Source organism: Strix uralensis, chromosome 33, assembly GCF_047716275.1.
Source record: "Strix uralensis isolate ZFMK-TIS-50842 chromosome 33, bStrUra1, whole genome shotgun sequence".
NCBI lineage: Eukaryota > Metazoa > Chordata > Aves > Strigiformes > Strigidae > Strix > Strix uralensis.
In genome coordinates, this window is record NC_134004.1 from 2,109,443 (window position 1) to 2,123,155 (window position 13,713).

The following is a 13,713-nucleotide window of genomic DNA, read 5'->3' on the forward strand; positions in this document are numbered from 1 at the left end:
TAATTCAGGGCTTTATCCGCAAACACTCCCGGGCTAAAAATACCCGTCCCGGGGCAGCCCCGTTCCCGGGAGCTTCTTTGCCTTTTTTGACGGGATCGTGACTCCCAAGGGGGCAGCGCCCGGGCTCCCGGCTGCCCTCAGCGCCGAAACGCGGCTCCCGAGGGGCAGATGAGGGACGAGGGAGCGGCCGCCGGGTCCCCGCTGGAGGTAGGTGCTGTCCCCGCGGCGGGAATGTCCTCGGTGGGAACGTCCTGGTCACCGGGAGATGCCGGGGGGGTGGGATTGGAGGTGCCGACCCAGCTTGGCAAAGAGCTGCCACCCTTCGAGCCTGGGGTGGTGTCACCCGTCACCCCAAGAACCACCCCAGCGTGGCTTGTCCCCTTGTCACCCCAGGCTGAGCTGCTTTGGGTGTCCTTAGCGGGGTGCGCTGGGCTTGCCCGGCCAGTGGGTGATAAGCCACGTGTGCCACGCGCCCGTCCAGCGCTGCCTCATCGGTGCGGTGGCATCAGCAGCTTGGCCCTGGGGGTGCTCGGCTGGGAGGGAGCCGGGCGCTCATCCTCATCCTCTTCCTCATCCTCATCCTCATCCTCATCCTCTTCCTCATCCTCTTCCTCACCCTCATCCTCATCCTCATCCTCACCCTCATCCTCATCCTCATCCTCATCCTCATCCTCATCCTCTTCCTCATCCTCTTCCTCACCCTCATCCTCATCCTCTTCCTCATCCTCACCCTCACCCTCATCCTCATCCTCATCCTCATCCTCACCCTCATCCTCATCCTCATCCTCACCCTCATCCTCATCCTCACCCTCATCCTCATCCTCATCCTCATCCTCATCCTCATCCTCACCCTCATCCTCTTCCTCATCCTCATCCTCACCCTCACCCTCATCCTCATTCTCACCCTCACCCTCATCCTCTTCCTCATCCTCATCCTCACCCTCACCCTCATCCTCATCCTCTTCCTCACCCTCATCCTCATCCTCTTCCTCACCCTCATCCTCATCCTCTTCCTCATTCTCACCCTCACCCTCTTCCTCATCCTCACCCTCACCCTCATCCTCACTCTCATCCTCATCCTCTTCCTCATCCTCATCCTCATCCTCATCCTCATCCTCATCCTCTTCCTCACCCTCACCCTCATCCTCTTCCTCATCCTCATCCTCTTCCTCACCCTCATCCTCATCCTCACACCCCCGTTGCTGTTTGGGGACCCAGAGAGACCTCAGGGCCTCAGGACCCCCCATCAGAGTGTCGCAGCCACCCCGGGTGCGGGGGACCCCTCCAGAAGGTGGGTGCCCTCTCACCAAGGGCAACCTGGGTGGCTTGATTGGCACCCGGGCTATTATTAGCCACCCTCGCCCACGTCGGCAGCTCATTAAGTTTTTCCCGTTGTGGTAGCGGATGTGGGTCAACGTTTGAGGTTTTCGCTGTTGATTTTTTTAATTTCCTCTTCAAAACAGATGAGTTTCCTCCCTCCCCGCTGACGACAGATGCCGCCGGGGGCCGGGCGCGGCGGTGGGGCGGCGGGACGCCACGGCTGATGGCCCCTCGCCGGAGATAGGCAGCGCTCGGCGGGGTGGCCCCGCTGCCCCCCACCCCCGCACCGGTGAGTGCCGGAGCCACGCCGGAGGGATTTGGGGGGGTGGTTCTACCCCACGAGGGGTTGAAGGGGAAAAGATGGGGGGGGGAGGACGGACGTGGGGGCTGCGGGGATGGAGGGCGGAAGAGCAGGAGGTGGATGGACGCGGGTTTGGGGGTGATGGGGGCTTTGGGCAGCCGGGAGAGATGATTCCTGGAGCGAGTGGGAAACTTTTGTGGGAGCAAAGGGATGGGGACGGAGTGGGGACCAGGGGGGATGAGGGGGCTGGGGGTGGCAGGGGACAGGGTGCTCGGGCATACGGCTTGGTCCCCCCCTCCATGGTCCCCTGTGCTGCAGCTCCTCGCTGGGCTCAGCCCCGGGGGGGGCCGGGGGCTGTTACCGCTCACCCAGGGTGGTCACAGCATCTCCCGAGGGGCCGCGCTGGGGCCAGCGCCCGGCCACGTGCCCTGGGTGGGCTGGATGAGGCCTCGAGGAAGAGCTCGGCTACGAGGCCGCTGCTCCCTGAGCGCCCCCCAGCCCCCCCAGCCCCGTGTCCGGAGGTGACGTCCCAGCCCTGAGCATCACGCGGGTGCGGGGTGGCCCAGGCGGGTGCTGCCAGGGCTTCACCCATCCCGCACCCAGCAAGGGGCGAAATGGGGAAATGGTGCCTTGGGGACTTTCGGCGTGGCTGCGGGGGGCGGGGGATGAACCGCGACAGCCCTGGGCGTGGGGGGTGGCACCGTGGTGGCCCTGCAAAGTGTTTCCCTTCCTGCTGGTGCTGGGGGTGACGGCTGAACTGGGATGACGTGCTGGGGGTGACAGCTGGACTGGGATGACGTGCTGGGGGTGACGGTTGGACTGGGATGAGGTGCTGGGTGTGACAGTCGGACTGGGATGAGGTGCTGGGGGTGATGGTTGGACTGGGATGACGTGCTGGGGGTGACAGCCAGACTGGGATGAGGTGCTGGGGGTGACAGCTGGACTGGGATGAGGTGCTGGGGGTGACGGCTGGACTGGGATGAGGTGCTGGGGGTGACAGCCGGACTGGGATGAGGTGCTGGGGTGATGGTTGGACTGGGGTGAGGTGCTGGGGTGACTGGGATGCTCCCACCCAGGCCCTGTGGCTGGAGCAGGCGAACGGCTCCAGAACCCCGTCCCCTGTGGCTGCGGGGGGTCTGCCCAGGCTGGGGGGGTCCTTGTCCCCAGCCAGGACCTGTGCTGGGGAGGGCAGAGGACGAGGGACCCGGTGGCCTCTGTGGGAGCCGGGGGAGCCCGGAATCCTTTGGGTCCTGCGGGAAGAGGGGACTCCCTGGGGGGACACGGTCACCCCCTTTGCTCGGGGGCTGTAGGATGGGGAGGGGATGGGGAATCACGTCCCTATGGGTGGGGGGGGACAGAGGAGCCCGTTCCCCAGACCCAGGCTCTGGAAATCGTCCGCCCCGGCGCGTGCCCAGCGGTGGTTCAGCTCCGGTGCCTTATCTCAGCCCCGGCAGCTCTTCCGTTCCCTCCGGCAGCTCCAACTTTGTCCGTCCCCCCCCCCCCCCCCTCCCCGGAGCAGCGGGTGCCCATCACCAACACCCAGGCACGGACAGAGCACCCATGGGCCACCCAGAGCCCACCCCCAACCCCCATGGAGCACCCCATGGGTAGGAGGTGAAGGAGACCCCCCCCCAGCATCTTCCCAGCTCTTCTTGTCCCTGCAGGGAGACCCCCGGCCCCCCCCCGGCGCCATGGAGGGCGCGTCCGTGCTCAGCCCTTCCTGGTGGCAGAAGCGACGCGCGTGGGCCCGGCAGAGCCGCTGCTGGCGGACCACCGTGGTGGAGGAGGAGGTGGCCACCGCCATGCACGACGGCCCCGAGCTGCAGCCAACCCACCTAGACGACGTCTTCCTTGAAGGTCGGGGGGGGGAACCCCAGGGGTGCACGTGGCATGGGGGTCCCCAAGTGCTGGGTCATCTCATGGGTGTTTCTCTCCCCCCCCCCCCCTTCCCCATTCTAGGAAGCCCCTCCAGCAAGATAGAGACGTGGCTGCGGGAGTGTGGGTGAGCCACGGGAGGGGCGGGGGGGGCATTCCCACGCCATTCCCACGGGGATTTCGGTGTCACCGAGGGTGGTGGGACGATGCTCACGCTTGGCCCTGCCTGGAAGTCGTGGGGGATGGCGGGATGATGGCATGTGTATGTGTCCCCCCCCCACCGCGTCCTCCCCACTCCCTGCTCGCCCCCACGCAGGAAACACACGTGACTCACGGCTCTGCCACACGCTGGGGACAGGTGACAGTCCCGGTGTCACACGGGTGCCTCCAGGAAACCCCCGGCTGGGCTGTGACAGCAGGGTGGTGGCATCGTCCCTCTGCATTGTGCTGGGGGGGTTTTCCAGGGGTCTGGGGTCCCTGGGATTGGGGGTCTGTGAGGGGACACCCCCCCGCTCTTGAGCATCCCCTGTCTCCTCGCTCGCACCCTGCGCCCCATCGTCCCCGTCCCCGTCCCCGTCCCCACCGCCCGTCCTGCCACGCTCAGGTCACCCGTCCCACCTCCGGCCTCCCGGGATGGGGACAGGGGGGGACGTCACCGGGGTTTTGCAGGTCGTCGGTGGAGGCCCCGCCAGAGGAGCTGGGTTTGCCGGGCCCCTACGGTACGTCGGCTTTACCCCCGGGGGTGCCCCGGGGTGCTGAGGTTGGGGCTCCCTGTGTGTCCCCAAATCCCCCCCCCCCCACCCCACGGGCTGTGCGAGAGATGGGGGGCGATGGGCAGGGAGGTCTTTGGGGACCTCGAGACCCGTCCCCAGCTCCGGGTGTCCCCGCGCCTCGCAAGGTTTTGCTCTCTCGCAGCCTGTGGGAGCAACGGGACCAGCTTCGAGGACGACCTGACCCTGGGAGCTGAAGGTACCGGCCACCCCCGGGTGCGCTGGGGTGTCACCCTCTGCCATGTCACTGTCACCCCACGGGCAGAGCCACCCTGGTGGAGGCAGGGGGGGCTGGGGACAGGCAGGAGCACCCCCAGAGGGACAGTCACCATCAGTAGCTTTTCCTCCAGGAGGGTTTTGGTGGGGCTGGGTTGTCCCCAAGCTCTGTGTCCCCCCCCAGACACCAGACTGTGACCTCTGGGGACATCTCCCAGTGTGACGAGCGTGGGACCTGTCCCCAAAACGCCCCGTTTCACTCCCTGTCACTTCTCTGCTCCCTTTTCCCAGCCCTTCTGCTAGTGGGGAGCGACAAAGCCACGGGCAGGTGAGGCTTGGGGTCCTGGGGGAGGCTGGCGGGGGGGTTGGGGGTTCACAACAACCCCTTTGCTCAGCCCTGTTGTCCCCCCCCGCCGCAGGGACAAGCGCCTCAGCCTGGGGCACAGCATGGCCTCCAGTGCCCCCTCCAGCCTCACCACCAAGACCAGTTCCAGGTAGGAGCTGGGGGGGGGTGGGGGTGGGTTTCTCTGAGGGGCGGGGGGGGTTTCTGGGGTCACCCCCTCGTGACATGGGTCCCCGTGGGGCTGATCCGGGGCTGCCCCCCACCCCGCAGCATCTCCGAGGTCCTGGAGTGGTGGCAGGAGGACGCTGAGGAGATCCTCTACAACCTGGGCTTCGTGCAGAGCGAGCCGGGGGCCGTGGCCCGTGTCCCCGCGCGCTTCTTCTCGGCGCCTTCCCGCGCCAGGGGCATCGACTTCCAGCTCTTCCTCAAGGCCCAAGTGCGGCGCATGGAGATGGAGGATCCCTGCCTGATGCTGGCCAGTGGGTGACACGCGGGTCCCCCAACCCCCCCCCCCCCCCCAGCCCGGGGACACACCGAGATGTGGGGTGGGATCCACCGTGCTGGGTTTTGCTCCTTTGGGGTGGTGGGAAAGATGCTCCTGCGCCTCAGTTTCCCCACTTGTGAGCTGGGGGAACACTCCGAGGCCCCCCCCTGCTCCAGCTCCCTGCCCCATGTCCCAGCATCCCTCACCCCACAGGCCCCCCCCTGATCCCCCCCATCTCCTCCTGGCTCCTCAGGTCGCTTCCAGCAGGTCCAGGCTCTGGCTGCCACGGCCGACGCTTTCTTCTGCCTCTACTCCTACGTCTCGCGGACGCCCGTGCAGCGCATCTCCCCCTCCCACCTCACCTGGGCTTGTCCCCACGTCCCCGAAATCCGCGTCGCCCCCCCCCAGCCCGCTGTCCTCTCACCCGTGGAGCGCCTGAAGAAAGCCGTGGCCACCATGTGCCTCTACACGTCCCCACGGGGCGAGGACAGCCCCCGGGCCACCAGCCAGGTGTCCCCCGAGCCCCCCAGCCAGCCCAGCGCCCTGGGGAAGGTGGTGCAGGAGGTGCTGGAGCGGGCACGGGAGGACAGATTTCGGTTTGACCCCACCGATGTCCTCGAGGGCTGGGGAAGGGACACGGGGACAGCGAAGCACTGGCAGGGAGCGGAGGAGTGTCCCCCAGAGCTGCCGTCACCACGTGTCCCCGCATGTCCCCGTCCCAGCGGTGAGGATGCCCCGGCGTGCTGCGGAGGGGAGCGGGAGCCGTCCCCAAGGCCACCCCTGGCGGGGACATCAGCGGGTGCTGCGTGGGGATGCCTGGAGCCGTCCTGTCCCCACGGCCAGGGGAGCGGTGACAGCCCCATGGCGGGGGCTGGTGATGCTCCGTGTCCCTTTGGAGCAGGACGGCTCCGTGCGGAGGAGCGCCAGCCAGATGACAGCAATGTCACCTTGTCCCCAACGCCGGGTCCCCCGGCCCCCCACGCCGGCTGGATGTGGGTCACCCCTGAGCAGCCAGAGGGGCTGGGATCCGAGGGGGACTCCGGCTTTGGCTCTGGCTCCTGGGGGCCCTCCCCGAGGAGGAAGGCAGGGTCCCACCGGGGTGACCTCCGGGACCCCCCTGCCTCAGACACACCGAGAGCTGGAGGCCACTGGGCTCGGCGGAGCAGGGGCCGGCGCCGGGGGGGCCCCCTGGATGGTCTGCAGTCCCCCAGGAAGGGTCCCTCACCCCAACATCCCAGCTGGCAGGAGCCAGTGGACTCCTTCGAGCTGGAGGAGGTGAGGGGCGATGCCCGGGTGATGGGCACAGAGGGGTGGGGGGGGCTGGGAGCGCGGGGGGGTCCCTTTGGCTGCTGGGTGATGCCGGGTGAGCCAGGCAGGAGGGAGCTGGAGCGGGAAATGTCCCCGGGGCCTGCTCAGGCTTTTAAGGTTTGAATGATTTAAAGCTTCAAATGGAACCTCGCGCAGGGGGGAGCCGGGGTCAGGGGCTCCCCCACGCCTGCGCGGGCTCGCACGGAGGCACCAGCAGCCTTGCACACTCGCTCACACGCACCCGGGTGTGCGCAGCCAGCGACACGCTCACCCCATGCAGCTCCTCACCCACCCTGCCTGCAGGTGCTGAGCCCCAGCGAGGAGGAGGAGGAGGAGGAGGATGATGGCGCTGCCCGCGAGGAAGCCGTCCGCTCCCTCCATTCCTCTGTCAGGCTCCGCAGAAGTAAGTTGCGGGGGGGTTTCCCCACCCTTCTGGGGGGGTGGCGGGGCTGCCAGCCCAGCGGATGCCTGGTGCCAGCGTGTGTCCCCCTGTCCCCCCACCCCGCGCTGTCCCCCTGCTCCAGGCCTCATGCTGCACACGGGCAGCGGGCAGTCGGACAGCAGCGGCTTCGTGGAGGAGCCGGTTCCCGGCCAGTTGCCCACGGCCCAGCTCCACGGCACCGACCCGAGGGCTTGAGGCCACCAAGGAGGGACCTGGGCTTGCCCCGGGGCTGGCAGGAGCCACGGCTGTGTGTTGGATGGACCGTGCTGTACCGTGCCGCCGTGTTTCGGACACGGGGACCATCCTCAGCCAAGGGCTGAGCACTGTGTGTACACGTGGGTGTGGGTGTGGGTGCACGTGTGGGTGCACGTGTGGCACGAAAAACCCTTTTGACTCAGGACTTTTGCCCCAAGGGGCTGAGGGCGCGGAGGGGGGGCCACGGCTGCGCCCGGGCAGCACCTCTGGGGATGTCTCGCCCAGCCTTGAGGCAGCCCCGAGGACGTTTCCCCCAGCCCCAGGGATGTTTCCCCCAGCCCTGGGGCAGCACCGGGGACATCCCCCCCCACCTCGTGCCTGGCTTTTGGGGACATCACTCGCACTTTGGCCCCCGTCGGTCCCCCCGTGCTGCAGCGCCTGTAACACTAGGACGGGGGTTTGCTGGGCAGAGCCAGCAACACGCTGGAAATAAAGTTCCCAAAGGGATGATGGTGGCTCTGACCCTGCCTGGAGCTGCTGGGGGGGGTGGGATCCAGCCCTGCCCACCCCCTCTGGGGTGAAGACCCCCAGCATGAGCCCTCCGCAAAGCGCTGGGGGGCTCCACTCAGCTCCCCGTCTGCCCCCGGGACAGGGGAGCTGCCACCAAGCCTGGGGGGTTCCTGCCCCTGCAGTGCCCAGGTCCCACCCCACCCCTGCTCAAGGGCTCCTGGCAGGGCTGGGGACCCCTGGTGGCCCCCCCTGGCCACATGTGTCCCCTGGGGTGCAAGCCCAGGGGGTAGGGCTGGAGCAGCGGGTGCTGCTCGGGACTTTTTTGGCCTCTCCATCTTCTCTCAGCCCTGCTGAGCCTCCTTCTGTTTCCTTATCTGGGCACTTCATGGCTCCAGGCCTGTTCTTCATCTTCCTGCCACCTTTTCTTTCTGGCTCGTTGTTCTCCTCCCCCCGAGGTCTGGGTGTCTGAAGGAACTGAATAACGATGGTGGGTCTGCACCGACAGCTCCTTAATCCCTCCCACGCTGCCACCGCTGCCACCACAACGTTGTTGGTGGCTTTTGCCCCAGGTCATGTGGGCACGGCCCCGAATTGGAGGGTGGGGGGTGGTGGGTGCTGGCTGGGCACCCCAGCAACCTCCCACAGGGTTCACCCCAAAGCGGTCCTGAGCCACAAATTCAGGGTCCAGCTCTGCTCCTGCCCCTCCAGACCTACCCAGGGGACAGGTGACAAGTCATCCCATGACCTCAGGAAGGAGCCACCATGGTCCCCCTCCTCCCTGGGCTCTCATGGTCCTCACCCCAGTTGCCCACCACAGCGGTGATCCACCACCCTCCGCTCTCGGGTGCAAGGATGGCGCCAGTCCCGGGGCATCGGCGCTGGAGTTACTGGAAAAAAAAAAGTCCTGATGGATAAACAAACCCCAGGGTTTCCCTGTGGAGAGCAGCCAAAACTGGGATTATCCTGGATTAGCCCCCAGCCCCTCCGGCACCCAGGCTGGCTCCCGCAGCCCGTCCTGGCTGTGGGTCCCGCGGTGGGGGACGGTCCCAACCAGCTCCACGCTGGTTCAGGCTGCCCAGGGCTGCGCTTTATCCGCCCCCTGCCCCCGGTCTCTGCAGCGGGGTCTGTGTGGGGACCCCCAAACCTGGATGCTCCTGCAAGCTGGGGCAGCAACCCCCTCCCGTGCCCTCCGGGTCCCCCAGCTCATCCGAGAAATCAACCCTCCTCCGTCTCCGAGGAAGCCTTGGGGGTGAACGGCCGGAGCTCAGCGCCAGGTTACCCATCGCTGCGGATCCCCGAGACCAGCCCCATCCCCACGGCGCCTGCAGGAACTGGACTGGGCTGCAAACCAGTGCGCTGAATGGAGGAACCACTGGGAGCAAGTAGCTGGCGATGAGGACGGCGCTGGGGACACGGCGTGACATCTTCATCCAGCTTCGCTGCCGAACCCAGGGAAAAGAGAGCAACAGTTTAATCACATTTCATGCAAATGTTGAAGCCCTCGGTGCTTCTGAGACCGGAGCCGGGTGTTTTTAGGGCAGCGATGAATGAATCCGGTGGGATTCGGTAGCTTGTGAATGGTGCCGCATCGAAATGAAGTTACTCTTGAGAGCACCCGAGCTCCCCGGCCTCCCCACGCCGGCGATTTGGGAATTATCTCCCTGAGTCAGGATCTCAGCTGCCACCCGCTCCCCCGCTGGGGGTTTTGGCTCCGCACCCTGTATCCGGGTGCCTGAAATCCCACCCCAGGGCAGAGCTGGGTGCTCTCCCTCCTCTTCCCACTGGGAATAAACAGAGAAGCCGGGTGTGTGGCACAAATCCTCCCTCAGGCACTGGGCAGAGAAATAAATGGAAAATACCGAGGATTTATCCCCCATCTCTGAAGCCGAGAGGCAGCCAAGGCCCTGCCTGGGACCGGGGACGGTGATTTATGGGTGCAAAGGGATTAAGTGTCCTCTCCTCTGAGCTCCGGGCTGTCGCAAAGAGGCCGTGCGATGCCTGAGAGCCCACCTGAGCAGGGACAATGCGATTTGGCAGGTTTTAGACTGGAAAGAAAAGACTTGAGATCGTGAGAGCATTTAAATTCGAGGATGAACAACCCACAGCCTGATGCAGAGAGAGCTGGGAGCGTCTTCTTGCCCAGGGGCTGGAGGAATGATGTGGCCGAGCTGTGGGAGCATCTTCCCACGGGGAGCATGAGCTGTTTGGGGGGGGCAGGGGAGAAGGCAGGAGCTGCAAGCGTGGCCGGTGTCCTGGGTACGGGTTTGCTACGGCACCCCAGCAGCACCCATCCACCCCCCTCCAGGGCCCAGAACATCTCCCGGGACACATCCCTGGGTACCCCCCGCCCTCCCAGCGCCTCCATAAATCTTCCCCTAAACTTTCACTAAAACCTTTTTCCTGCGTTTTCAGCCCAGAGATCTGACACACCCCCCCCGCGATGAATCCCTCCCGGCCGCACTGTCTGTGCCGGCGGGTCACGCTCGGCTGCCCTGGCCGCAGCGCGATGCCGACGCGGGGCTGTCAAGCCGGGCTGTGCCTTCCGTGTCTGGAGAGACGTGACAGCTCCCTCCCTCCCCGCCTCACGTATGCTCCGGACGGGGTTTGTTTGCTAAACAGCGCCGGGGAGATTATTCATCCAGGTTTTTTGCAGTTGACGGCAGCTTGGCTCTCACCGCAGAGCCGTGGCTTGTGCTCGTCTCGGGCAGCTCGTGGTCCCTCCCGTGCTCCAACCCGCGCCCTTGGCCTCAGAGCACCAACCCCCGTGGGCTCAGCGAGTCCCTTGAACCAGTGACGATGTTCTTGAGCTCAACCCGCAGCCCCAAAAGCAGAGAGAGGTGCTCTGCCCCGCTCATCCCTGAAATAAGGAGCTGGACTGGCCCACGAGGATGCTCCCGCAGCGTCCCCGTCCCGCTGCCCCGCGGCGCGCCCAGCTCTGCCCCAATTCCCGAGCGGAGCCGTCGTCTCCTCGTGTTTCGTGAGGATCCCCACCACCCCCCTGGGCATCCCCGCTCCCTGCCAGGGCCGGGGCTGCGCTGGCGTCGTGTGTCCCTCCACCTCGCCAAGCCTCCGCGGCTCCCGTGCGTCCCTCCACCTCGCCAAGCCTCCGCGGCTCCCGTGCGTCCCTACGCTGCCCGTTAGCTCTCAAGTGGTGAGAAATAAGAGCGCTGGAGCCAAAACCCCGCTCCGTGATGAGCAAGAAAGGTCTGTGGCTGCAGGGCCGGCAGCCGAGGAGCTGGGGAGTGAGCTGGGGGGGGGCGGCTTGGAGAGCGTGGGGTGCATGGGAGGGTGTGGGAGGCTTGTGGGGTGAACACGAGTGTACTGGGGGACTGTGGAGTGTACTGGGGTGCTGTGGAGTGTGCTGGGGGACTGTGGAGTGTACTGGGGTGCTATGGAGTGTACTGGGGTGCTGTGGAGTGTACTGGGGTGCTATGGAGTGTACTGGGGGACTGTGGAGTGTACTGGGGTGCTGTGGAGTGTAGTGGGGTGCTATGGAGTGTACTGGAGGACTGTGGAGTATACTGGGGTGCTGTGGAGTGTACTGGGGTGCTATGGAGTGTGCTGGAGGACTGTGGAGTATACTGGGGTGCTGTGGAGTGTACTGGGGTGCTGTGGAGTGTGCTGGGGTGCTATGGAGTGTACTGGGATGATGTAGTGGGAGCCACGGAGCTACACAAGGTGTTGGGGCTTTGAGGACTCGGGAATTGCTCGACACACAGAGGGGTCGGGAGCCCTGGGAACGGGGCTGGGGCTGGTTTGGGGCTGGCAGCGGGGCTGGCTGAGCTGCCCGGAGGGGCTGTGGGGCTAATCCAGGCTAATCTGGGCTGATCCTACCCCTGGCCGGGCGCCCGGGCACAGGCACCTTCCCACACCTGGAAAATCCCGTGTGGCCCCGAGCCCTCCCATCCCTGGTCGCCTTCATAAGGGCCAGGGCCCGGCCCCGGCTCGTCCCTGGGGTGCTCCTGGCTGTGGTTGTCGTCCCAAATCCTCCGCCGTGATGAAGCTCTGGGTCGTCCTGCTGCTGGCCGGGCTCGCTTGCAGCTTGGCTACTGGCCAGGAGTCAGGCAGGTCCCCACGGGGACGTGGGGTGGCACAGGGGTGGTCCCCGGGGGGTGCAGGAGGGGGGTCAGGCCATCTTTTCAAGGGGTTGGGTGCAGAATGGGGGTGTCCTGGGTGCAGTGGGGGGTCCTGACACCCCACCGAAGAGGGTGATGCCGTCTCTCTTCCTCCTGCAGAACCTCTGGATGAGACGACCCCCACAAGCCCCGGTGAGTCGGGGTCCCGCGTGTGAATCCTGGGGGTCTGGTGGCTGGGTTGCAAGGACGAGGTTTGGGACCCCCCCAAAGACCCCGAGCCCTCAGGGGAAGAGCAAATCTTTGGGTTTTTTCCTCTTGTGCCCAAGGTGGGGTTGTTCCTGCATCCCTCTCTTCCTCCCACGGCAGGCGGGGAAGCGCGTGGGTCGCACCCCCATGGCACGTGGGGTCTGAGCAGCCCCAGCTCCCCGCAAACCCCCCAGCAAGAGGCAGCTCCCTCGGGGCCGGGGGGGTCAGCGCAAGGGCCAAGACGTGCCGGGCGTCAGGGCCACCGGTTTCGGTGGGTGGGTGGGAGGTACCGTGGAGGGGATGGGCACATCGGGGTGCTGGGGTAACCCCGTTTCTCCCCGCAGATGTTGAAGCAGCTGAGAGGGCTGGAAAGGGGGTGCTGAACCTTCTCGTTGACGTGCTGGACAAACTGTTGAAGGCTTTGAGCTCCAACATCATCGGGTGAGCGGGGAAAGGGGAGCAATGGGGGACGGGAGGGCTCTGTGGGGACAGGAGTGATGTCACCAAAGAGGTGTCCCCAGCTCCTTCCCACCCCCTCACGCTGGATGCCAGTGGGGGACGTAGTGAGGTGGGTGCTGGGGGCCCAACTGGGTGCTCCCGGGAGGGTGGGATGGTGCCACTGGGCCAGGTCTCATCTCTTTGGTGTTTTCTCTCTTCCAGGTGACCAGCGAGCAGCTGGCACAGTAAGTCCCCTCCTTCCCGGGGAGCCTGGGGACACGGGGGGTGCTGGCCCAGGCAGGGATGCAGCTCAGGGCTGGGGGTTGGGTGGGGGGATGCTCTCCTGGGGGCACTGGGAGCCCCCCCTGACCTCCATGGCTGCCCAGGACCGTGCCCGGCTCCTTCTCTGCTCCTGCCCTGAGAACTGAGCACCCAAACCTCCCCTGCACCCCACAAACCTCCCTTACACCCCACCAAACCTCCCCTGCACCCCACAAACCTCCCTTACACCCCACAAACCTCCCTTACATCCCACCAACCCCCCCCTCCATCCCACCAAACCTCCCTTACACCCCACCAAACCTCCCTTACACCCCACCAGATCTCCCCCCCACCCCCTCACACCTCCCCATCACCGCACCAACCCACCCCTGACCCCACCCCAGGGACCTCCACACCCCTCTGCATCACGGCGGCTCGTCTGGAGCCAGCGCTGGGCTGGGAGGGCCGATTCAGAGCAGGTTTGGGGGGCAGTGGAGGACCCAGGACTGGCTCCCCCTCCATGGTGCGATTTGGGGTCCCTCCTAGGGCTGGTCCCAGGTGCCAGCACGCTCCCTGGGGAGCAGGATGCGTCCCCCTCCTCCCTCCGAGCATCCCCGCACGAGCATCGCGCAGCTCCCTGTCTCCCAGCTCATCCCGCGACTCTTCTCACGCCTCGTGCGTCCGTCGCTCCAGCCCGAAGCTCTCAATAAAGCAACCCCCTAACTGCTGCCTGTCCTGTCCTGCCTGCTCTTTGCCTGTACCCGTGGCCGTGAGGGGCTGAGACCTGGCCCCACGCTGGTCTGGTCCAAGGGCACAATCCTGCTGCCAGACGGAGGCAGCAGCTCCAGATAAACCCGCTCGGCCCGGCTGCGCCCGCCCTGCAAAGACAGACCCCAAGACCCCAACCTGTCCCCAAACTCTCATTCCC

The 13,713-nt window shown here is 66.0% G+C and overlaps 1 protein-coding gene and 1 long non-coding RNA gene across 4 annotated transcripts; both read left to right on the forward strand.

Annotated features, from left to right (window-relative positions):
* The first annotated feature begins 137 nt into the window (after window positions 1–137).
* TESPA1 (thymocyte expressed, positive selection associated 1) lies at window positions 138–7,763 on the forward strand. 3 transcript variants are annotated; one of them, XM_074853806.1, is made up of 12 exons: window positions 138–207; window positions 1,464–1,609; window positions 3,286–3,478; window positions 3,581–3,623; window positions 4,166–4,215; window positions 4,412–4,465; window positions 4,774–4,810; window positions 4,902–4,976; window positions 5,096–5,304; window positions 5,563–6,584; window positions 6,921–7,020; window positions 7,142–7,763. In XM_074853806.1, the coding sequence occupies exons 3-12, from the start codon at window positions 3,313–3,315 to the stop codon at window positions 7,252–7,254; spliced, it is 1,869 nt and encodes a 622-aa protein (XP_074709907.1). In that variant the 5' UTR covers window positions 138–207; window positions 1,464–1,609; window positions 3,286–3,312; the 3' UTR covers window positions 7,255–7,763. The 3 variants fall into 3 exon arrangements, with proteins under 3 accessions (XP_074709907.1, XP_074709905.1, XP_074709906.1); XM_074853804.1 differs by lacking the exons at window positions 138–207; window positions 1,464–1,609; window positions 3,286–3,478; window positions 3,581–3,623 and having other exon boundaries at window positions 3,644–4,215; XM_074853805.1 differs by lacking the exons at window positions 138–207; window positions 1,464–1,609; window positions 3,286–3,478; window positions 3,581–3,623; window positions 7,142–7,763 and having other exon boundaries at window positions 3,644–4,215; window positions 6,898–7,013.
* Window positions 7,764–12,451: 4,688 nt separating this feature from the next.
* On the forward strand, window positions 12,452–13,416 carry LOC141936603 (uncharacterized). Its single transcript, XR_012626763.1, has 3 exons — window positions 12,452–12,527; window positions 12,747–12,769; window positions 13,332–13,416. It is a non-coding gene; the product is annotated as an uncharacterized LOC141936603 (long non-coding RNA).
* Window positions 13,417–13,713: the final 297 nt, after the last annotated feature.